This window comes from Rasamsonia emersonii (genome assembly GCF_000968595.1).
Source record: "Rasamsonia emersonii CBS 393.64 chromosome Unknown ctg1118621759991, whole genome shotgun sequence".
Lineage (NCBI taxonomy): Eukaryota > Fungi > Ascomycota > Eurotiomycetes > Eurotiales > Trichocomaceae > Rasamsonia > Rasamsonia emersonii.
This window is the reverse complement of record NW_013563296.1, coordinates 16,607-38,257: the sequence shown is the minus strand read 5'-3', so window position 1 is coordinate 38,257 and position 21,651 is coordinate 16,607. Positions and strand designations below refer to the sequence as shown.

The 21,651-nt window shown below is 51.2% G+C and overlaps 9 protein-coding genes across 9 annotated transcripts; 5 read left to right on the top strand and 4 right to left on the bottom strand.

The window, feature by feature from the left end:
- Window positions 1-924: 924 nt before the first annotated feature.
- On the top strand, window positions 925-1,995 carry T310_1474 (uncharacterized protein; the record flags this gene model as incomplete). The annotated part of the gene is made up of 3 exons (XM_013475603.1): window positions 925-1,018; window positions 1,072-1,240; window positions 1,329-1,995. The coding sequence occupies 3 exons, from the start codon at window positions 925-927 to the stop codon at window positions 1,993-1,995; spliced, it is 930 nt and encodes a 309-aa protein (XP_013331057.1).
- A 1,342-nt stretch (window positions 1,996-3,337) lies between these two features.
- T310_1473 (o-methyltransferase) lies at window positions 3,338-4,594 on the bottom strand (the record flags this gene model as incomplete). Its single annotated transcript, XM_013475602.1, has 2 exons — window positions 3,338-4,103; window positions 4,167-4,594. 2 exons carry the CDS (start codon window positions 4,592-4,594, stop codon window positions 3,338-3,340), a joined length of 1,194 nt encoding a protein of 397 aa, XP_013331056.1.
- Window positions 4,595-4,866: 272 nt separating this feature from the next.
- Window positions 4,867-6,601, bottom strand: T310_1472 (O-methyltransferase; the record flags this gene model as incomplete). Its single annotated transcript, XM_013475601.1, has 6 exons — window positions 4,867-5,194; window positions 5,252-5,462; window positions 5,521-5,577; window positions 5,627-5,940; window positions 6,012-6,138; window positions 6,211-6,601. 6 exons carry the CDS (start codon window positions 6,599-6,601, stop codon window positions 4,867-4,869), a joined length of 1,428 nt encoding a protein of 475 aa, XP_013331055.1.
- A 294-nt stretch (window positions 6,602-6,895) lies between these two features.
- Window positions 6,896-8,393, top strand: T310_1471 (Polyketide synthase; the record flags this gene model as incomplete). The annotated part of the gene is made up of 3 exons (XM_013475600.1): window positions 6,896-7,666; window positions 7,723-7,992; window positions 8,031-8,393. The coding sequence occupies 3 exons, from the start codon at window positions 6,896-6,898 to the stop codon at window positions 8,391-8,393; spliced, it is 1,404 nt and encodes a 467-aa protein (XP_013331054.1).
- Window positions 8,394-10,045: 1,652 nt separating this feature from the next.
- On the top strand, window positions 10,046-10,567 carry T310_1470 (uncharacterized protein; the record flags this gene model as incomplete). Its single annotated transcript, XM_013475599.1, has 2 exons — window positions 10,046-10,290; window positions 10,540-10,567. The coding sequence occupies 2 exons, from the start codon at window positions 10,046-10,048 to the stop codon at window positions 10,565-10,567; spliced, it is 273 nt and encodes a 90-aa protein (XP_013331053.1).
- Window positions 10,568-10,976: 409 nt separating this feature from the next.
- T310_1469 (Xenobiotic compound monooxygenase, DszA family) lies at window positions 10,977-12,512 on the top strand (the record flags this gene model as incomplete). Its single annotated transcript, XM_013475598.1, has 1 exon — window positions 10,977-12,512. One exon carries the CDS (start codon window positions 10,977-10,979, stop codon window positions 12,510-12,512), a length of 1,536 nt encoding a protein of 511 aa, XP_013331052.1.
- A 227-nt stretch (window positions 12,513-12,739) lies between these two features.
- T310_1468 (Flavin-binding monooxygenase) lies at window positions 12,740-14,771 on the bottom strand (the record flags this gene model as incomplete). Its single annotated transcript, XM_013475597.1, has 3 exons — window positions 12,740-14,050; window positions 14,110-14,370; window positions 14,433-14,771. The coding sequence occupies 3 exons, from the start codon at window positions 14,769-14,771 to the stop codon at window positions 12,740-12,742; spliced, it is 1,911 nt and encodes a 636-aa protein (XP_013331051.1).
- A 1,096-nt stretch (window positions 14,772-15,867) lies between these two features.
- On the bottom strand, window positions 15,868-17,424 carry T310_1467 (Dihydroorotase, homodimeric type; the record flags this gene model as incomplete). Its single annotated transcript, XM_013475596.1, has 8 exons — window positions 15,868-15,891; window positions 15,973-16,304; window positions 16,366-16,429; window positions 16,484-16,573; window positions 16,644-16,934; window positions 16,988-17,008; window positions 17,057-17,314; window positions 17,383-17,424. 8 exons carry the CDS (start codon window positions 17,422-17,424, stop codon window positions 15,868-15,870), a joined length of 1,122 nt encoding a protein of 373 aa, XP_013331050.1.
- Window positions 17,425-18,300: 876 nt separating this feature from the next.
- Window positions 18,301-20,809, top strand: T310_1466 (3-isopropylmalate dehydratase; the record flags this gene model as incomplete). The annotated part of the gene is made up of 4 exons (XM_013475595.1): window positions 18,301-18,400; window positions 18,466-18,497; window positions 18,560-18,634; window positions 18,698-20,809. The coding sequence occupies 4 exons, from the start codon at window positions 18,301-18,303 to the stop codon at window positions 20,807-20,809; spliced, it is 2,319 nt and encodes a 772-aa protein (XP_013331049.1).
- Between the last annotated feature and the right edge of the window lie 842 nt (window positions 20,810-21,651).

The following is a 21,651-nucleotide window of genomic DNA, read 5'->3' as shown; positions in this document are numbered from 1 at the left end:
TTAATAAAGACAGCCAATCCTAGGCGAGTGACGGCCGTGGAAGGATCGTGCACACTGCATGTTGGCCCGCGTAAATTGCATTTTTACCACTTGATGTCGCTGACTGATTGGTTGGGCTGATATTTTATATTTATCCTAGGTATAATTAGTTTTTGGCAGGGATGCGAATCTCAAAACACGGCCCGGCCCGGTTCCCCAACATTTGCTAATGCGATCCGATAGGTTGTGCACGTGCTTTGAAGCCTCTTGCTAAATTAATGCACGGCAGTCAGAATTGCCGTTTAGGGTAAGAAACCCTCAACTATTAGTCTCGCTGCATCATCTCGTGTCTTTGAACGCTCACCGGCTGCAGTTAACGTATGCATAAATAACTGAAACAATAAATGACTAAAACAAGAAAGTGCTGATAGATATATCTTAAAGAACTTTGTTGGTGTATACCTTAAAAGAACTTTTTTCTTTTATCGAGTTTATAGCTAGCGTCCGATTTAGTAGTTCATTTCAGTATAGCTTTCCCTGCTGACTTAGTTTGTTCGTTGATTTGCAAGATGGCAACTTCGCAGGAGCGACGATGGTGGACAGAGGAGGAAGACCGCATCTTACGGCAGGAAGCCGAAATCCAACGTATGGAAGCTTTGATTCTGTCGATTCTTGTATTTTCTTTCTTCCTCTTCTTCTCTGCCAGAACATGCTCTTCTTCCCTTTCTCGTCACTATGCTGATAACTGCACTCTAGTCAGCCAATGCGGAGTCAGGAACTGGAATGCCATCGCAGCCAAACTCCCCGGACGAACAAACAAAGACTGTCGAAAACGATGGTGCAAGCTCGGCCGGAATATCAGGATAGGAGCATGGATGGACGCCCGCAGAGGATACGCGGCTGCAGCAAGCAGTCGGTCAATTTGGCTTTCGGTGAGAAGAGACGATGCCAGACGACGCCAGAAGGGAGGATGGATTATTCATGGTTCTTTGCAGCTGGACACAGGTAGCTGAATTTGTGGGCTCTCGTCATGCTGATCGTGAGTTCACCTTTTCTCGTTTTCCTGCTTACTTACTTCTTACGTCCGTCCAGAATGCGCCAAACGATGGCGACACGCGCTTGATCCCGACGTCAATCACAGTCCGTGGACGGAAGGCGAGGACAGAAAGCTGATCGAGGCCGTAAAGAAAGACGGTCACAACTGGAGCAAGATTTGCAGCACGGTATTCCCGGATCGATCAACAACGGACATTAAGAATCGGTGAGGCGAATCCTTTTCTTCTTTTTGTTCTTCTTCTTCATTTTCTTCATTTTCTTCTTTTTTCTGACTTAACTATGTTTCTTGCCAGCTACGTCATCCTCAACCGGAGACAACGGGGACTATCTCAGGATCGAACATCTCCCTTCACAACTGATAATGCAACCGATAATGACAATTCTTCGGAACTGGACTGCTCAGAAGAGCCTGATCCTCAACCACGACAACAGGATAGTGATCCGGACGACACACATCTACACGAGACGTTGGCAAACGACATGATAATGACACCGGATCTGCCGCCAATCTCGTCCCAGTCTGAGGGAAACGATACAAATCTTACATCTTCGGTGGAGTTTCTTACAGCTGCTTCTTCGCTGGACGGAAATAATAATAATAATCATAATCATAATCCCAATAATAATAACCATCATCATCATCAAGAGTCGACAATGTTCTGGGCTCCCAGTCTGCTAGCCACAACAACAGCAGAGACCATCGACAAGAACGCCCTCGTAAGCGAAGAGATGGACCCCAATGCCGTCACCGGTGGGACAGGGACATATCCCATGGCCGATGACGACGCCTCGATCCTGCCTCCAAACTCTGAGCTTGCAGACACAACAACTTCCTCTCTGAGCACGAGCACGTTGATCCTGGAGGAGGTGCAGCCGGACACAGTAAACCTTGTCCTCAATACTTTGCTGACCAACAACACGCGGTTTCGGATGCGGCTGTACAACCCTGGGCCAGTATAGATATGTTTTCTTTCTTCCTTTCTTTTTCTTTTTTTTCTTTTCTTTCTTTATTTTTTTTCCCGGTTCTGACATTTTTATTAAAGGGTGGGATCTTTATTACTCAACTTTCGTTTGTCTATTAGAAGATACATACATACAGTGATGGATTGTTCTAGAGGTTTATTTTACTACAGTACATACTGTATATATATGTTCTAGAAGATTTTTAGCATTATGGATGGAGTTTTTTTTTATCTAGCAGAGTCAATTAGACATTTCTCCGTTCGTATTACTGGTTAAAGAAGACCAGGCGCCACCAGGGCGTGTTGTTTGTTGGTATAAGATTAGATAGAGATAAGGGTTATATAAACAGGTCGTCATATATATATATATACACACAGCTTGGAAAGGCTTGTTCAAGACGGCAGGACCATACGTACAGTACACCTATAGTAGGTATGTACAGACATACACAGGTTATTGGATAAACAAAAAGATAGCGATGAGAAGAATATATTAACCAATGAATGAATGAGAGATCTATCTACCGGCCATTCATGGCCAAGAAGATATATTACCACTGTTTTTCTTTTCCTTTTTTTTTGGGACATAAATCAAGTCCCTCCCTCCCGGCCTATGTATTACTAACTAGCATGGGATGGGATGGGATGGGGGACGAGTACGAAAATTTTGCGGGCCCGAGTAGTGTTATTATACACAACATACATCGTAGTATATGGTATGGTGCAGAAGTTGGATTTTACGTAGGATTTCTTTCTTTTCTTTTCTTTTCTTTTTTTGCTTTTTTTGCTTTTTTTGCTTTTCGCCCCTTATCGATTGATAACTGAATATTTATCTCATTAACTCATTAACTAGTTTTGATTAAACAAATTATTATGAAATATATACCCTTCGTATGTAAAAATTATATTTTGTAATCTTAAAAAAAAAGGATAGAGGTATTATTAAACTACACTTTGTATTGGTAGATATCTATCAGCTGATTGCTTGCTGACATACATATACAAGCGTCCGCCTCGTCAACGCAGCCCGCGAGGACCAGACTAGACTAGACTAATTACGACGGTGGACTTGATATACAGAAAGAATTTTGCAAAGGGTGGAGTTAGTTCGGCCAGCTTCTATCTCTTTTCTGCCAGTTATAAATGGTAATAATCATCTATATAGCATTTGTAGATGTAGATTATGTATAATGCTCAAATTTCAGTTCTATGTGTATCTATCATATTGTAGCTTGTCGTGGTTGTTTCGAATCGTAAATTCAACCGAGGAGTCATTTTATTTTAATACCTATTACCCATAGCTATAGCTTACTCCCTATAACAGGTAGGTTCATCTTAAATCACCTTTCTTCGTCCTTCGCAGCAACAATGATCGAATCACCCTTATCCGTATACTTGACCAGCTGCTTAATCCCCAATCCCACATTCTGCAGCAGACGATGCCACTCAGGCAAACTGCGTTCCTGGGCCGCAACGAGACTCATCATCGCCAGATCCAGTCCGGTTGCGTACCAATGGGCCCCCGTGGCGGGCAACACCAGGTCATCGATCAAGATGACCGACTGGTCGGACATGGCGTCGATGATCCGCGAGAGGATCGTCTCGCAGACATGGTCGGGCCAGTCGTGCAGGACGTCTCGCAGGTAGTAGATCCGTGCCCCCTTGACCGGCTGCTCGGTCATGAAGTCGTGCACCATCACTTGCACCCCGTCAATCCGGACGCCCTCGAGCACCTTCTCCAGGTCTTGCAGCACGACTCGCCCTTTCAGCTGGGGGAACTCCTGGAGAAGGGCGACGCATTGGTGCCCGTGCCCGCCGCCGATATCGACGAATGCGATAGTATCTTCATGATTATTCGTGCTGATGTCACAGTAGTCCTGCAACGGGAACGCAGACAGCCACTTAGGCTCGTCGACCCGTTGCACTTCCATATATTCGCTGAACGTGGCGATGTTTTTCGGATGGGCCGCATACCATTGAAAGATGTGCAGATCGGTATCGTGGCCCAGCTGGAAGGCCGTCCGCTTCGGATCCGTCGGATTTTGATACCCTGTCCTGGCGAGAAATTCGGGCAAGGCAATGTATGGACGGGCACAGTTTTCGATCCTGTAGCCAGATCAGCATGAGCAAAAAAATGAAAGGAAAAGAAAGGGGAAAAAGGAAACACACGCATGAAAGAATCCCGCCTGCATCCCCGGAGCGATCATATTCCGTGTGATATTCGACGGCTTGAACACGTTCTCTCCTCGCTCCTCCACCATGCCGACAGAAGCAGCGTATCGCAAGATGCGAGTCACAAGCGTTGCATCGGACCCAGTGATTTTAGCAAGCTCGTCGACTGTGGAGGACCTGTCCAGGTCCACCAGCGTCTTCCAGAGCGCCATGTCGCCGCCAATGCGTGCGACGCTCAATTCGAGCGGGAGGTACGAGAGTCGCTGCACCGTGTCCCATGGCTTCTCCAGTCGGAGGCTCACTCGCCTGCAGGCTTGAAGAAGACGCTTCCGAGTTGCGTCGTCTTGCCAGAGCTCGTCGGGGATGCTGTCGGCGGCCAGCAGGCTCTCCAGGCCCGTGAGAGTGGACGAGACTGTTGTTGCCATGATTGTGAGTTGTGTGACATAAGAACAGAGAGCAGGATGAAGAGTGTGTTGGCTGCAGTTGGCTGAAATACCACTTAGCGTCTGGATGTGCTACAAGGATTTGAGACTCGGGTCCCAGTCCACTCGGGTCCCTGGGAATATGTCTGAAAAAGACTGGCTTAAAGAGTTTTACAGTAATGGAATCTTTCGTTTACCGTACAGAGTCTTCCGGTAAGTACAATTGAATGAATTCCTGATTCAAGCGTAGGCAAGTGATCGAGCTACAGATGTATCTACAACCCCACCTCCACAATCCCAACCATACTGCGACACTCCCAGATCCGGATGATCCGCAGTCCCGCCTGCTTGACCAGCGCCTCGAACTCGGCCGGGGTCCGCTCGATGCCGTTGATGATGGACATCAGGCCGAGATCGCGGTGATGGCAGTAGCGGACGTAATACCCGTAATTCGCCGGCAACGGGGATGGCGCCGAGGGGATGTCAGGGCTGCCGTAGGTCGTGTTCATGACCTGGTCGCAGATCAGGATCCTGGACGACGGAGACAGGGCCTCTCGCAGCGCGGAGAGAATCTGGACGCAGTAGCTGTCGGACCAGTCGTGTCTATATAGGTCTATCGTCAGTAGATTTTCATTGTCATGGAGGTGTTTTGATACGTACAGAATCCCCCGAAGCCAGTAGATCGCCGCGCCCTGGACGGGATTCGGCTTGAAGAAGTCATGGACCATGAAGGTGACGCGGCCATCGCGGACAGCCTCCGGGGCTTCTCGCGGCCAGATGTCGCGCTGGGCTTGCTCGAGGACTTCGGCCCGGTCCTGGATGATAAAGCGTAGCTTGGGGTACACGGGGAGAAGCTGAAGGGCAAATCCTCCTACTAACGTTAACGTCAATTCAAACATCATTTAAGCAAGAATAGCAAATGGACGCACCAACTCTCCCGCCCACATCCACCACCACGGCCTCTCCCAGGTCGGCCCAGGGATAGTCTGTGCAGTCAGTCTCACTGATGCTTGCGTATATCCTCTTCTTACTCACCGAATGCGTGCGCAGTGCCCGTCACCTTTCCTCCCCCGACCATGGCCAGGCCGAAGTTCTCCAGCTCGGGCCTGCCCACCAAGCCGTCTGCGCCGGGGACCAGGTTCCAGTTGTGCACATCTGGCACGCCAGGATAGGGCGTGTTCTGCGGCTGGATTTGGGCCGGGGAAACCCTCTCGGCCAGCCAGTCCCACCGTGCCTTGGTGGTATTCACTGCCCGCTGAAAGGCGGTCTCCCGGACGTCATAGGAGGCGCCCTGGTCACTCAGCAGATACTTGGGGAGCTGGTCCGACGCGTTGTAGATGTCCAGGTTGCTAGCAGGCTGCGGTCAGGCATCATCATTGATCGATCGTGTCAGGGGAATGAAATAAATGCTTGAACTCACAACAGCTGCACATAGGCACGCAAGGGCTCGTTGTGGACCAGGGCAGCGGAAATGCGGTTGTTGGCAAAGCGACCAGGCCCGATTTCGCGGAAGATATGGATCGAACAGAGACAGCGCAGGATGCGAGCTGGGAGATAGAATCATGTGTTAACAGGTCATCAACTCAACCGTGTGCACAGGCGGATGAATGCTTACTTACCCAGCTTTGATGCCTCGATCCCAGTCTTCGCGGCCAGCTGATCGATCTCCAAACCGCTCTCGCCCGCCTCGGCCAGCAGGTCCGGAATCCTGCGCTCTGCGGCGATGAAGAGCGCTCTGGATTCGAAATACTGGCAGCCTACTTCCTGGATGCGGCTGTACGGCTCCGCGACGAGCTCGACCAGCGCGCCGGTGATGGCCAGGATGGTTCGCTGCGCTTGGTGAAGCCTGTGGCTGGGGAGAACGGCCGGAGTATCCTGACTGCCCCCTTTGCCCTTGGTGAAGTCTTCCTTCTTCCATTCCTCGATCACGGTGTTGGCAGACTGCTTCAGGAGGTCGACCAGCTGCAGCAGGGATTCTGCGTCTGGAGAGCTTCTTGGAAAACGCTCCATATTGGATACCTTCTTCTCTTCTCTTCTCTTCTCTCTCTCTCTCTCTTTTTTTTTAAAAATTCCAATGAATGACAACTATAGGATGAGAAAGATAACAGACACAGATTGAAGGGGACGTCTCCCCTTATTCGCAGGAGGCTTCGCAGGAGGCTTACCCCAAGTACCAGAAGAAAAAGTGATGCTCGGACCCATGTCGGGGCCCTAATTCGGGACATTTAGATCGTCTTCGGCCAGCCTGAAGAGAAAGACCCCAAGTGCAAGTGCCGTTTCTTGCGTGTCTGTTTAGCTTAGACCATGTTTGTCCGGCCATCAATCAGCCTCCATTCGGATGATGGAAACAGCGACATTCGCACGCTCCTCGACCTGGTGGAGTTCCACGCGAGGCACAATCCGGAACACACCTTCTGCATCCAGGCCCGAAAGGCAGACAACAACGACGAGCGTGAGCGGGGAATCATCTCGTTTGTGGAGATCACCTTTTCGCAGCTGAAGGAGGCCATCCTGCAATGTCAGACGTGGCTCACCGAGACGGTGCAGGAGCTGCAACTCCCTCGTCGTCCACATGCGGACCAGGGCGTTTCCAAGGGACCGCCCATTGCGCTGTTGATGGATAGCAATGCCGGACTGGTCGTCCACCTGCTGGCCTTGACGGGACTCGGGGTGCCAGTGTTGCTCCTCTCGACTCCCCTTAGCGGCCCTCCGTCCATCATCTGCTCAGCAAGACGGGGGCGAAAGCTATTCTGGTCTCTCCGCGCTTATCGAATTGCTCAAGAGGCATTGGCTGACAGTAATGTTCCATCGCCAACTCGCTACCAGCCCAGGCCATACGATACGTTCCTGAATCCATCCGACATGGACATCCGGGGGCGAGACACTCGTCATTTACTCCATTACGTGTCGGAGGAGGACCGCGATGTGCTCATTCTTCATTCTTCGGGGACGACCGGACTCCCCAAGCCAATCTACACCTCGCATCGCCATTACCTGGGCTTTGCGCTCTGCCATCAGTTCCAGGGCGAGGATGAGATGCGCGCGCTGACTTTGTCCACCTCTCCCCTGTTTCATGTAGGCTGTCTGCTGCCCCCTGATGGACGTATTCCTGAGGCTGACGTGAAGAACAGGGCTTTGGTTTACTGCCTCCGTGCCTCGCCTTGGGCATAGGGAAACCTTTCTGTCTCCCAGCCGCGGGCACCATCGCCACCGGTCGATCGGTGGTCCAGCTGTTGCAGGAGAGCAAGGCCAAGTCGCTGCTGACGGTGCCGTCGATCCTCGAGGAGATTGCATTGTTGCCGCAGGACGAGGGCATCCACGCCTTACGGCAGCTGGATTTTGTCGCCTTTGAAGGCGGCCTGCCCAAGGAATCGATCGGAGGCAAGTTGGCAGCAGCTGGCGTGAGACTGCTCAACCACTACTGAACTGGCGAGGCCAGACATTACCTGTGCTGTGCAACGGTCTGCCAGCCGCCAACAAGCCGGATGCGGTGGCCGTCGACGAAATGGAGCAGCCTTCCCCCGAGCAGATTCGAAAGATCAGTTCCCGGGCCCAGATCGAGGCCGGCAACACCAGCCCTTGCCCGACGTATCTGATCCACGGCACTGAGGACGACTTGATTCCGTGGCAGCAGTCGCAGCATACCTACGAAGCGCTTGTCGCGGCGGGTATTCCCGCGGGGATCAGCATCTTGCAGGATGAGGGCCATCTGTTTGATATCTTCAGCGATGCGGATGGGAAGAAATGGGAGGCGGTGTTGGAGGGGTATCGGTTTTTGTTCAAATATCTTGGGCGGGAGTGACGCTTTGAGACATAGGAATTGATTGATCGTAGGTATATATAGTAAGCCTAAGACTATTTTTTTTTCTAGTGTTAGTATTAGCAGACTGTCTATAATATATAACTTACTTGGTTTTACCACTTAGCCTAAGTACTATATAAATAAGGGTATAACTCGGGTATCATTATAAATAGGGCTTATATAACTAAAGGGGTATGTACTTGATATGTACTTGATACTAAAAAAATAACTATATTACTTACCTTATAATCTAATTATATTACTTAACCTAGCCTTAGTCTATTCTTTAAGTCTATTCTTTATTTATTTAAGCTGGTTATATTTTTTTTTCTTTTATACAAAAAAAAAACTAAAGGTAATAATAAATAGTAGACCGGCTCAGCAGAGAGGAGTTATAGGAGGTATTAGGCCGATGAGCACAGCTCCACAATGAACAAAATGAACAAACTATATGTTTTCTTCTGTTTGTAATGGACTATTTATTATTCCTTTCCAAGACTCGTCTACCTAGATGCAAGGCCCGAGGTTAGGGGGATCCTGCCAAGGAACTATGGAGAACTTCCTCGCATTAACTTAAGACTAGACTAGACGGGTCCTGATTACAGTATGAAACTGTTCGCGCTGCAGATTGACTTCTTCGACAGGTTGCTCAGCTGTTTGTTTCTCTTTGCAGCCCCTTCTCACAATCATTCTAACCCTGAATAGTTTTCAGCAACTCCATTTTCAACCTCTCTCATTAATCATTCTTGCTTTGTTGCTCTTTCGTGGACCTGTTTGTGCCAGCTGCTAGAGTTCCTTTGCTGCAGACGTTCTAACTAGCTTGCAACTTGCCTAGACGGAAAGTGCTCAAGGGTGTACAGTACATAGCTCAACGAAACTACAGGTAATAAAATCTTAATTAACTGGCCTGTTTGATATGTAGAGAAGAATTACTATACTACACTAACTTATTAAAGATGAGAACCTAGCTTTTTCTTTTCTATAACCATTATCCGATATGTTAATTATTTTTAGCTCATTAAGACTAGATTTTATGAATATAACTTCTTCAGCTAATGAGGGACATTTAGTTAATATTCTCTAAGTAAGGTGGGCAAAGAGTTGTTTGAGCTTGCCGAAAGAGTGTCTGAAGAGTGACTGAGCACCACCATACTCAGGCTTTTTCTTTCTTTCCATTTTTGTAACATGCTGATGGCATATCGTCATTCTGTGGAATTTACTTGACGAAGCTACGATCAAGGATATCCATACACATGACCTGACGGTCAGACAACGACTACCAGTGTACTCCAACGGAGTTACTGTGTCATCACAAGATAATTTTTTTTGTATCATTTTTTCTAAAAAGAAAAAGAAATAGAAATAGAAAAGAAAGAAATGCTTTATATATTATTTTGATAATCTTATTCTTGCAGTGAAGAAAGAATATATATATATAAATGCTACCCCTTTTTTTATGTTGTTAATTAACCTGTATATATGTACTGAATCATGGGTTGATTGGTTGGTTAGATAATTCAGATTTTGGTGTGCTTATAATGTAGTTGTACTGTACATACTGTAGACAGCTAAACTGTATACAATAAATTAATTGATAATACTAATTTCTCTTGTGGTGGATGAAGAGAATACATAAGTACAGGTTTAGAATTATGGCATACAATTGTAATAATACAGTATCGTATCTAATCCGCCGTACTGTACAGAAGTATCATACATACATACAGAATACCCGCACCCAGCTAGGTACTCCGTACAGTACAGTAGCTTGCTTACCCCCGTCTTCTTCTCAATTTTTTTCTCTTATCAAAGCTACGATCCTCATCGGCCTCGTCTCCGATAAGCTAGCCTTGCCAAGCTATGAGGTCATTGCCTTGCATGCTGGCGTACTCCGTATGTATGTATTATTCGTACCGAGCGCGTGGAAGATTGATTGATTAGGTTAGTTAGGTTAGGGTTAGTCCAGGTCACGCAATTGCGCCCTCTTCTTGCATCACGACAGACTCGACAGACACGACAGGTGGGACATGCATGCGAAAAAGTAAATTAATGAGGGGAAGAATGGAGGGGCTCTCGGAGAAATGCCGATTGTTTAGTTTATCGATAATAGAATTAATCATTGCAAATGTACTGACTGTTGGGATAGACAGTACTTGCTGGACATTCCTGTGTAGACGGACTATTCAGCTGTAGGATTTCTTTAATATTATAAGAAGAATAAGAATAAGAATAAAAGTATGCACTGTACAGTAGATATAACTATTAAAATGTGATAAAAGCCTAGTCAATGCTTTCGTCACACCGGTACAGAGTAACTGTCCAGGTATAACTAGTTAACTACGGAGTAGTTGCCAAGTCCACCAGAGGTTGTCAAGTCAAATCCTTACTCTGTACCTTCTGTACTATTTTTTTCTTCATTTTTCTCTGAGCTCTCTTTGATATACTGTGGTCCTTCTAAAGACTCATCTTCGACCATTGAGAGGCTGAGTCGAGGTTAATCAATCCTCTCACCTTTCTCCCTCTATCCTACTCTCCCTCTTATATCGACCTTCATATCGACTGTTCATCACTCTACGCAGCACCATGCCCAAACAACTCATTCTCAACGCCTTCGCCATGCAGGCCCCCGGGCACCTCAACCCGGGCCTGTTCCGCTACCCCAAAGACAAAGGCAGCCAGTACAAGAACCTGGACCACTGGATCGAGCTCGCCCGCAAGCTCGAGGCCGCCAAGTTCCACGCCATCTTCTTCGCCGACGTGCTGGGCGGCTACGACGTCTACAAGGGCCCGGCCAACCTGGAGCCGACGATCCCCGCCGCCGCGCAGTTCCCCATCAACGACCCCCTCTACAGCATCCCCGCGCTGGCCGCTGCCACGGAGAGCATCTCGTTCGGCGTCACGGCGTCGACGACTTACGACGCGCCCTACGCCCATGCGCGCCGCTTCTCGACCGTCGACCACCTCAGCAACGGCCGCGTCGGCTGGAACATCGTCACGTCGTACCTCGACTCGGCGGCGCGTAACTTTGGCCTCAATACGCAGATCGAGCACGACGAGCGCTACCGCATCGCCGACGAGTACCTGCACGTCGTGTACAAGCTGTGGGAGGGCTCGTGGCGCGACGGCGCTGTGAAAAACGACCAAACGGGCTATGCTGACCCTCGCGCTGTGCGCCAGATCCACCACAAGGGCAAATACTTCACTGTCCCTGGCCCGCATCTCTGCGAGCCTTCGCCCCAGCGCACGCCCTTCCTGCTGCAGGCCGGTACGTCGACGGCCGGGCGCGCCTTCGCCGCCAAGCACGCAGAGGCCATCTTCCTCAACGGGCACACGCCGGAGCTGGTCCGGCCGTCTGTTGACAGCATCCGCAAGCAGGCGGCCGAGTTTGGGCGCGATCCGGCAGACATCAAGATCGTGGCCGGGGTACTAGTGATCGTGGGGCCGACGGACGAGGCGGCGCGGGCGAAATACGAGGAGCTGCTCAAGTACGGCGACCACGAGGGCGCGCTGGCGCTGTTCGGCGGCTGGTCGGGCTACGACCTGGCGAAATACGACGAGGACCAGGACTTCCGCTTCGTCGAGGCGCCGGCGGTGCGCAGCATGGTCAACCACTGGGCCAGCACGGTGCCGGGCAGCGAGAACATCAAGTGGAACCGCCGCACGATCGCCGAGTGGCTACTCATCGGAGGCAACGGGGCCAAGATCATCGGCAGCCCGAAGACGGTGGCCGACGAGCTGGAGCGCTGGGTGGAAGTGGCTGACGTGGACGGGTTCAATCTCAGCTACGCCAGCGTGCCAGAGACGTTTGACGATATCATCGAGTATCTCCTGCCGGAGCTGCGGCGAAGAGGGCTCTTCTGGGAGGATTACGCAGTGAAAGGGGGCACGATGCGCGAGAATTTCTACGGGAAAAAGGGCCAGACCCGGCTGCCGGAGACGCATCCGGGGGCACAGTATTTCTGGCGAGAAGGGGAGGAAATCCCTAAGTATGCCATCAGACAGGAGGAGGAGGAAAAGCAGAAGGAGAAGCAGGATGAGACGAAAGAGGGAACGGAAGAGAAGAAAGAGAAGCAGGACGAGGCGAAAGAGAAGACGGAAGAGCAGAAGGCTAGTAATTGAATGGTAGCGATATAGATGTGAGAATAATGTGCGATAATGATAGTATTTGTACTATTCTAGTATTCTTGTCAGGAGAAAAGGAAGTATGGTATTCAATCGAATTTCTTCAATTTATACACCCAATGTTTGTATAGATACGCTGGTATCGATAGGATAAACAATATCCAAGGCAAACGTGATACTCTATCTACATCATACCAAACAAAACACACAAGAAACAGCGCACTCTATACATCCCACCACCCCTCACAGTGCGTCCGCAGATCAATCTCGCTTTCAATCTTAAGATGCGGCGTCAAATCGACCTCGCCCTCGGGCTGCTTCTCTCTCTCGCGCCAGCCATTGCCGAACCAAGCGAACCGGTTGCCACTGGGGTTGGTATACGTATACTCGAAGTCCTCCCAGCGAGGGTCTCGCCGGATGTAGTTCGCTGTGGCCGCGCTGCCGGGGAACAGGCCGTGTACGCGTCCCCCCGGTCTCCCCCCGTTGTACCACGAGCTGCAGTTCTTGCTGTCCTTGGACGAGTCGTCGTTCCCTGTCCACACCGTCCGCGGGTAGAACCGGTCGCAGTACTCGACAAAGTCGTCCGTGGCCGCGAATGTCGGCGCCAGCGTCGCGATGCCCTGGCTGCGCAGCTTGCGGATCACTTTCGCGATGTACGTGACCTGGTTCTCGAAGCTGTTGGGCACCGTGCCGCTGTAGCCGCTCGAATACGGGCCTCCAACCCACGCCAGGTTGGGGAAGCCCGGCGCTGCCATCCCCAGATACAGGTAGGGAAAGCCGTACTTGCCGCCGGGCTTCCAGGCCTCCTGCAGATTGACCCCGTGGGCGACGATGGGGAATGGCGGCGCAAAGTCGACGTTGGCGCCCGTCGCGCAGATCACCACGTCGACCTCGCGCTCGACGCCGTCGACCGTGACGATGCCCTTCTCCGTGAAGCGCTGGATGCGCGTCGTGATGTAGCTGACGTTGGGCTTGGTCAGCGCCTCCAGATAGCCCGGCCCGGGCGTCGGACGGCGGCAGTTGGGAGGGAAATCAGGGATGATCTGGTCAGCCAGTTCTGGCTTGTCCTTGACGCGCTCCTTCATCAGGTTGGTCCACTTCTCGCGCAGGGCGTTGTTCTCGGGCGAGTTCTTGAAGATGACGCCGAAGCGCGAGAAGAAGCCCGCCTCGACCTTCTTGCGGTACTCGAGGTACGTCTTAGGGTCCTTGAAGGCCTCCTTCTGCTCGTCACTAAAATAGTTGGGCTCTAGGCGCCGTATGCCGCCGGGGCCAAACGCCTCAACGACCCAGGTGCGGTTGCGCGCGTAGTGGTCGACGTGCGCCGCGATGGGCTGGATGGACGGCAGCACCTGCAGGCCGGACGCGCCGTTGCCGATCAGCGCAATGCGTTTGCCGTGCAGGTCGACGTCGTGGTTCCAGTTGGACGAGTGGAAGAGCACGCCCTGGTAGGTGTCGATGCCGGGGTAGTCGGGGAGGCGCCAGGCGTTGAAGTGCCCGATGGCGGAGACGAGGAAGTCGAGGCGGTCTTCATAAACCTGCAGTCATAGAACACGTCAGTGAAATTGAAATTCCTGACAAGACGCTGTTTACACACCTCTCCACTGTTCAAATCCTCAATCGTCAGCTTCCACTTCGTCTCCTCCGCCACCCATTCCGCGCGCTGCACCTTCTGCCGGAACCGGAAGTACTTGTACGCGTCGAACTTGCGCGCCACAGACTGCCAGTACTCGCGGATCTCGTGGCCCTGCGCAAACTCCTCGGTCCACTGCGTGTTGGGCGCGAAGCCGGATTGATAGACGTGCGCGGGGATGTCGCAACGCACGCCGGGGTACGTGTTTTCGAACCAGGTGCCGCCCTGTCGCCGTCAGCAGATAGATCGATAGATAGATAGCTACAGGGGGATGGTTTCAGACGCACCACATCCGGATTCTTCTCATAGACCCGCAGGTCCAGACCTGGCAGTTTGGCTGGGAGGAGGACTGCGGCCGTCACGCCCGCCAGACCAGCGCCGATGACGCCGACTTTGATGTCGCGGACTTGGTCGATGGGGTGCTCTTCGATCTCGAAGCGGGGTTTTGTTTGAATTTCAGGCTCAGGCTTTACTTCTGTTGTGGTCTCTGTGACTGTGTTTTTGACGTTGACGTCGACGTCGACAGCGGCATTGCTGTCTGTAGGAACGACATGAACGGCATGTCCATTGAGAAGAGGTTGTTTCTGCTGGACAGGATCTTGGAGGGGGTCTTGGACGAGCGTCATGTTTGTTACAAGAATTCTTGTTTAGAAGAATTGTAGACCATGCATCAATAAATTATTCATGGAACAAGAACAAGGCAGTAGCAGTAGAATAAAATAAAAATAAAATAAAGAAGAAGCAGAACAATCCATCAATGCAGCATGACTGACGTCTGGCGGGGCATCACCTCATATCCAACCTGTCTCCATTCTCCATAATTAGCTGCCATCGTAAGTTCAACTCTATCGAGTATGTACCTGGTAATAATTATTACCTGCTAGTAGGTACTGTCCATGTACATACTTTATGTACAGTACGCAGTTTTGTACTGTAATGTAATTTCAGTACGGCAGTCAGAACTAAACCCGGCCAAGACCGCCAGCCGGCTCGTGCAACTTGCATCATCGCTGCTCGGGATGGTGTGAGATTCGTTACGTATGTAGGAGTACACTGCTCCGGAGTACTAGGCAGGGAGGTGATTGGCATGGATTTGCGAGTTATTATCTATTTTTTTTTGGCAAAATATTCAGCTAATAGTACTAATTAAGTGCAGGTACGGATCGTGATATTGTTACTGTGCTGTTATCAGTATATCGATTCAGTTGATTGGGTAGGTATGTACAGGAAAAGGAAGATTTTTCTGAAGCAGAAGCAAAAAGACAGTGGTATAAAGATCATCAAATCAAGAGATTATTATAATAAAATATTAATAAAATATTGGATGCAATGTTCTTAGTCATGTCCTCCGATAAACACAACGACCTACATGCATACCTACTTATTGTCGATCAAGCTTATCTCAGATTATGCATGTATGTACCTGTCTTGTCAATATCCACATCACTTAATCTTATCTGTCGCTGTCGACGGCATCAAACGAGAAGAACTTCGAAGCATGGTTAGCGATTCCACAAGAAGTGCATTACATACTACATACTGCATAATTCATTCCTTTGATTAACGAGACTGTGGGTAAACTTCCAGGGAAAAAAATTAATTCCCGTATGGCAGATTTATTTACTGCCTACTTCTCTATCTATTTACCACCGAATATGAATAGGACTCCTTTTCACTTTCCACAGGTGATAACAAACATCATGACTGCTGGCATAACATGGCTCAATTCATATCCAGATGATTCATCTACACTTCTTTTTTTTTTCTTGAACTTCCATCAAAAAAGAAAAAGCCCAAGTCACTCCGCTTTCAGCGAATCCAACTCACCGATCGAATCTCCTTCCCCCTCCCCCACGGCACCACCTCCACCGATCCATCCTCGGAGCGCACCACATCAGGGATCTTCTCGCCCTTCTTCTCCAGTCGGATTTTGCTCGTGCTGCTGGCCGCCGGCAGCTTGTAGAAGGCCCGTCCGAACTTGGACAGGAAGCCTTCGATCGCATCGATTGTCACCTCGTCGTCGCGGATCCACCCCTGGGCGAGCGCCTCTTCGATGGCGCCGATCACGATCGACGCGCAGTACGGCTGCGTGAAGCATCCGGCAGCTGTCGAGCCGGGGCCTTTCTTGGCCTGGATCGGGTGGGGGGCTGAGTCGCTGCCTGTATTATCGTCTGTCAGGAATTATCTGTCAGGCCGAGGGTCTTGTTTAAGGTGACTTACCGAAGAAGAATTTCCCGGAGCCTTCGACTACGGCTTTGATGAGGGCTACGCGGTCTTCTGGCGTCTGCGCGCGTCAGCTGGAATTGATCTAGTTTGGTATCAGGTGAAGCGGGAATACCTTCGCAACAGGCTTGCAGAAGTTGAACACGTCGCCGCACCAATCATCAATGACCATCCACAGGTGGTGTGCTGTGATCGTACCGGCTACCTATAGCATACGGTCAGCTGGATTAGTATTACTCGACAAGGCGTCTCTAAATATGCAGTAATGAACGCACCGTCGGCCCACACTGCCGAACAGCCTCCAACCCCTGCCTCGTGCTGACATGCTCCAGGACGATGCGCAACTTGGGAAACGCCGCATGCAGCTTGTGCAGCTGCGGGAGGAACATGGGCTCCGCATTCAGCACCGTCACCGCGGGGGAACCGTCCTCCTTGACGTACGCCCCCGGCGGAGAGCTGATCATCTCGCCGTGCAGGTTGAGGACCAGATCGTGCTTCTCCATCGCCTCGAAGACGGGGTACAGCTGCTCGATGTCGAGGATGCCGTCTTGCGAGTTTGTCGTGACCTGACGGTAGGTGAGTAAAATTCGCTAACCAGGTATCATGTGGACATGCTTACACCCGCAGGATAAAATTTCACCTGTTCAACATGTCAGCCTGATCCTGTTAACCTAGTTATCTGACTTACGCCGTAGATAACCCCCGTCCTCGCCGCCTCAGCAATCATCTCCGGCGTCAGCCCCGGATGCAGATACAGCGACATCAGGAACTTGACGTTGGGCGCCAGACGAGTCAGCTTGTCGTGGTAGGCCAGCGCCTCCGACACGGTCTTGATGGGCGGCTGCAGGTTGGGCATCACGTAGACGGTGTCGCAGCCGCCCTTTTCGACCAGCGGCGTGCAGAGCTCCATCATGGCGTCCTGGCGGAGATGCACGTGGAAGTCCGCCTGCGACGTCAGTATGTAGACAGTAGCCTATTTTTTAACGTCAAACTTCTTCTGTGTAGTAAACTCACCGTGGGCGGTAATTCGATCGAGGAGAGAGATCGCAATTGCATTTTTTTTGCCCCTCAGAAAGAAATCAACTGCGATAATTCGAAGATTGCGGGGCAGATTTTTTTCTTCCTGCAATTATGTAGTCGCTATCACTGTGTTTTCTGCGTTTGTTCTCTTGTTCTTCTTTTTTCTATACTTCTTCTCTACCAAAAAAAGTATAATAAGCACTTGGTAGAGGCTTTTGACAGATGATTCGCAGATCATATAGAAGTTTGCTCTATCAAGTAAAAGCGATGCAGATAAGAAAGGAGGATGACGGCTTGGCATCCGCTCTGAGTCACGTGAGAGGGTTCACCCATTCTGTATCTGATCACCTGATGATTCGTTTCTCCATTCTGGACCTGGATATTACTCCGTATTTAGCTGGAATAGAAGAATTTTCTTTTTCTTTTCTTTCTTCTTTTATCTTTTTTTTTATATAAAAAAATGAATGAATGAAAAGTATAGGCAAAAGAATACTGATCTGATTGGCGGTCCAAAGTTGAATCCCAGCCGTTTACATCAGGACATCCATGATCAATCCACACTCCAGGTGGCAAGCCAGCCATTCTCGTTGACTCAATCCAATATCAATGTCCTACTCATCATTCGTGCCTTACATCTGCTGAATGCGTCTTCTATACGAACTCTTATCGATCCGATATCGGGTGTCGCCCCCGCAAATAGCCGCTCCCGGCCCACCGCCCGCCTAGCCAATCGGCGGCGCCGCCATTCTGCTGACCGTCCCGACGTCGGCGCAGCGCCCCTCGAAGCGGTAACTGCGGAGATTCAAGACTCGTCGTATAAAGATATCTGCTGCTCTTCCATCATTCATTCTTTCTTTCTGTCTTCTCTGGACGGGCGTTCCTGTGTGAAGGCTGTGACATCCACTCTCCAACATGCCCGGCGCAGATAAGAAGCCGAAAACCCTGTACGATAAGGTCTTTGAGGACCACATCGTCCACGAGCAGGACGATGGCACCATTCTGCTGTACATTGGTATGCTGCTGGTGCTTGCCATTGATTTGCTTGCATTGATTTTGCTTTGCTGACTGTCCTCGCAGACAGACATCTGGTCCACGAAGTCACGTCTCCGGTCAGCATCGCGACCCCCCCCCCCCCCTCGCCCTGAAGTGTACGCCTACTGATAAGACGCAGCAAGCCTTTGAGGGTTTAAAAAATGCAGGCCGAAAAGTCCGCCGGCCGGACTGCACTCTGGCGACGGTCGACCACGTATGTGCCCTTGAAGCTGACATTGAACCAAGCTTACAGTGAACCGCTCGCTGACTGGTCTAGAACGTCCCGACCACCCCCCGGAAAAACTTCAAAAATGTCGAAGAGTTCATCAAAGAGGACGACTCCCGTCTGCAATGCATGACGCTCGAGGAGAACGTTAAAGAGTTCGGCCTGACTTACTTTGGCCTGGGCGATAAGCGTCAGGGCATTGTCCATGTCATCGGCCCCGAGCAGGGCTTCACCCTCCCCGGCACCACCGTCGTCTGCGGTGACAGCCACACGTCGACTCACGGTGCCTTCGGTGCGCTCGCCTTCGGTATCGGAACCAGCGAGGTCGAGCACGTCCTGGCCACCCAGACCCTCCTGACCAAGCGGAGCAAGAACATGCGCATCCAGGTCGATGGTGAGCTCCACCCCGGCGTCACCAGCAAGGACGTGATCCTCCACATCATTGGTGTCATTGGCACCGCCGGTGGTACCGGTTGCGTCATCGAATACTGCGGGTCCGTCATCCGCGGTCTGAGCATGGAGGCCCGCATGTCCATGTGCAACATGTCCATCGAGGCCGGTGCCCGTGCCGGAATGGTCGCCCCGGACGAGACCACCTTCGAATACCTCAAGGGCCGTCCCTTGGCCCCCAAGTACGACAGCCCTGAGTGGAAGAAGGCCGTCAAGTACTGGTCCAGCCTCCGTTCCGACGAGGGTGCCAAATACGACATCGAGGTCTTCATCGACGCCAAGGACATCGTCCCGACCGTGTCGTGGGGTACTTCGCCCCAGGACGTCCTCCCCATCACCGGCGTCGTCCCGGCCCCCGAGGACTTCAAGGATGAGAACCGCAAGGCGAGCTGCAAGCGCGCCCTCGAGTACATGGGTCTCACCCCAGGGACGCGCTTGCAGGACATCGAAGTCGACAAGGTCTTTATCGGTTCGTGCACCAACTCCCGGATCGAAGACTTGCGGGCGGCCGCCAAGATCGTCGAGGGCCGCAAGGTGGCTCCCAACATCAAGCGCGCCATGATCGTCCCGGGCTCGGGTCTTGTGAAGAAGCAGGCCGAGGCCGAAGGCCTGGACAAGATCTTCATCGACGCCGGCTTCGAGTGGCGCGAGGCCGGCTGCTCCATGTGTCTGGGCATGAACCCGGATATCCTGTCGCCGCGGGAGCGCTGTGCCAGCACGTCGAACCGCAACTTCGAGGGTCGCCAGGGCGCGCTTGGCCGCACGCATCTGATGTCTCCGGTCATGGCTGCCGCGGCGGCCGTCGTGGGCAAACTGGCCGACGTCCGCGAGTTGACCTCGGCAACGCCCTCCACCCACAAAGCGTCCGCCAAAGTCGACATCCAGCCCGAGGTGGACGACATCGACACGGAGGACGACCTCGAGCGGATCCTGGACCTGCCCGAAGACAACGAGCCGCACGCCAACACGTCTGCGCAGGCGTCCAGCGCGGGCCTGCCCAAGTTCACCACGCTCAAGGGCATTGCCGCGCCGCTGGACCGCGCCAACGTCGACACGGACGCGATCATCCCGAAGCAGTTCCTGAAGACGATCAAGCGGACGGGTCTGGGCAGCGCGCTGTTCTACGAGCTGCGGTACAACCCGGAGGATGGGGCCGAGAGACCAGACTTTGTGCTGAATCAGGGCGTGTACCGGCAGGCGAAGATCCTGGTGGTGACGGGGCCGAACTTTGGGTGCGGCAGCTCACGGGAGCACGCGCCATGGGCGCTGCTCGACTTTGGCATCAAGTGCGTGATCGCGCCGTCGTTCGCGGACATCTTCTTCAACAACATGTTCAAGAACGGCATGCTGCCGATCCCGATCAGCGACGAGGCGGCGCTGCAGCGGATCGCGGCCGAGGCGCGCGCCGGCCACGAGATCGAGGTCGACCTCGTCAACCAGGTCATCCGCGACGCGCAGGGCAACACGCTCGCACCCTTCGAAGTCGACTCCTTCCGCAAGCACTGCCTGGTCAACGGGCTGGACGACATCGGTCTGACGCTGCAGCTGGAGGACAAGATCCGCAAGTTCGAGACCAAGCGCACGCTCGAGACGCCCTGGCTGGACGGCAACGGGTATCTGAAGCGAGGGCGTCGGGGACCGACGATGGTCGAAGCCGCGCCTGTTCCGAAGACGAATCGGGGAGATGTTAAGAGTGAGCCGTTGGAGTGGTGAAGAGTTTTCGTTTCTTTTCGGTTATTATTTCTGCTGAGCGAGAGTATACCATATTGATTTGGATGGAGAAAGATACGAGATTATGGATATTATATCATCATCATTATTATTACTACTAGGGAATGGGTAATCAATCATAAAGATACTACTTTCTTCTGAATTGCGGAAGCTACAATTGTATAAAAGATAATTGGTATTCAATTCACTTCCCCTAATAACGGTGCTGTATACATTCATGAAAAGCCCGCGAGGGGAACAGCCCTCTCCCTCTCGACGGTATCTACTATTAATTGCGAGCCTTCAATAATCGGAATGTTTTTGATAGAGAGAGAGAGGGAGAGAGAGTACGTAATTTACCAGAGAGCACCAGAGAGGTAGGTGCAAATCGAGTAGTATATACATAGTATAGTATGACTGACTCGTGAGATGAAGAAGAATGAAAAACAACGCATAAATAGTCACTATATCTTTTGTATGTACTGTACATATCATGTCAACACGTATGCTGGCTTTGCTCTTTCTTTCTTTCTCTTTTTTTTCCCCTTTTTTTGTCTCTCTCTGTACCAAGAGATAAATCTGCGAGGTTTGAAGAATAGGATACATAACTTCATTTCTTTTATATATAAAAAGAAGGGAGAGAGAGATCTTTTTTCGATTGAATATCTTTAATATCTAACTTCGTTGGACATTCTTCTAGAATACATATACATACATTTACTGCACAGTACATACCTACTTATGAAGGGTTCTTTTTTTTAAAAAAAAAAACAGGGATTCGCGCTAGAAATTGGACTTGGAACTTACGAAACAATGCTATAATAGTAGTAAAGTAATATTAATAT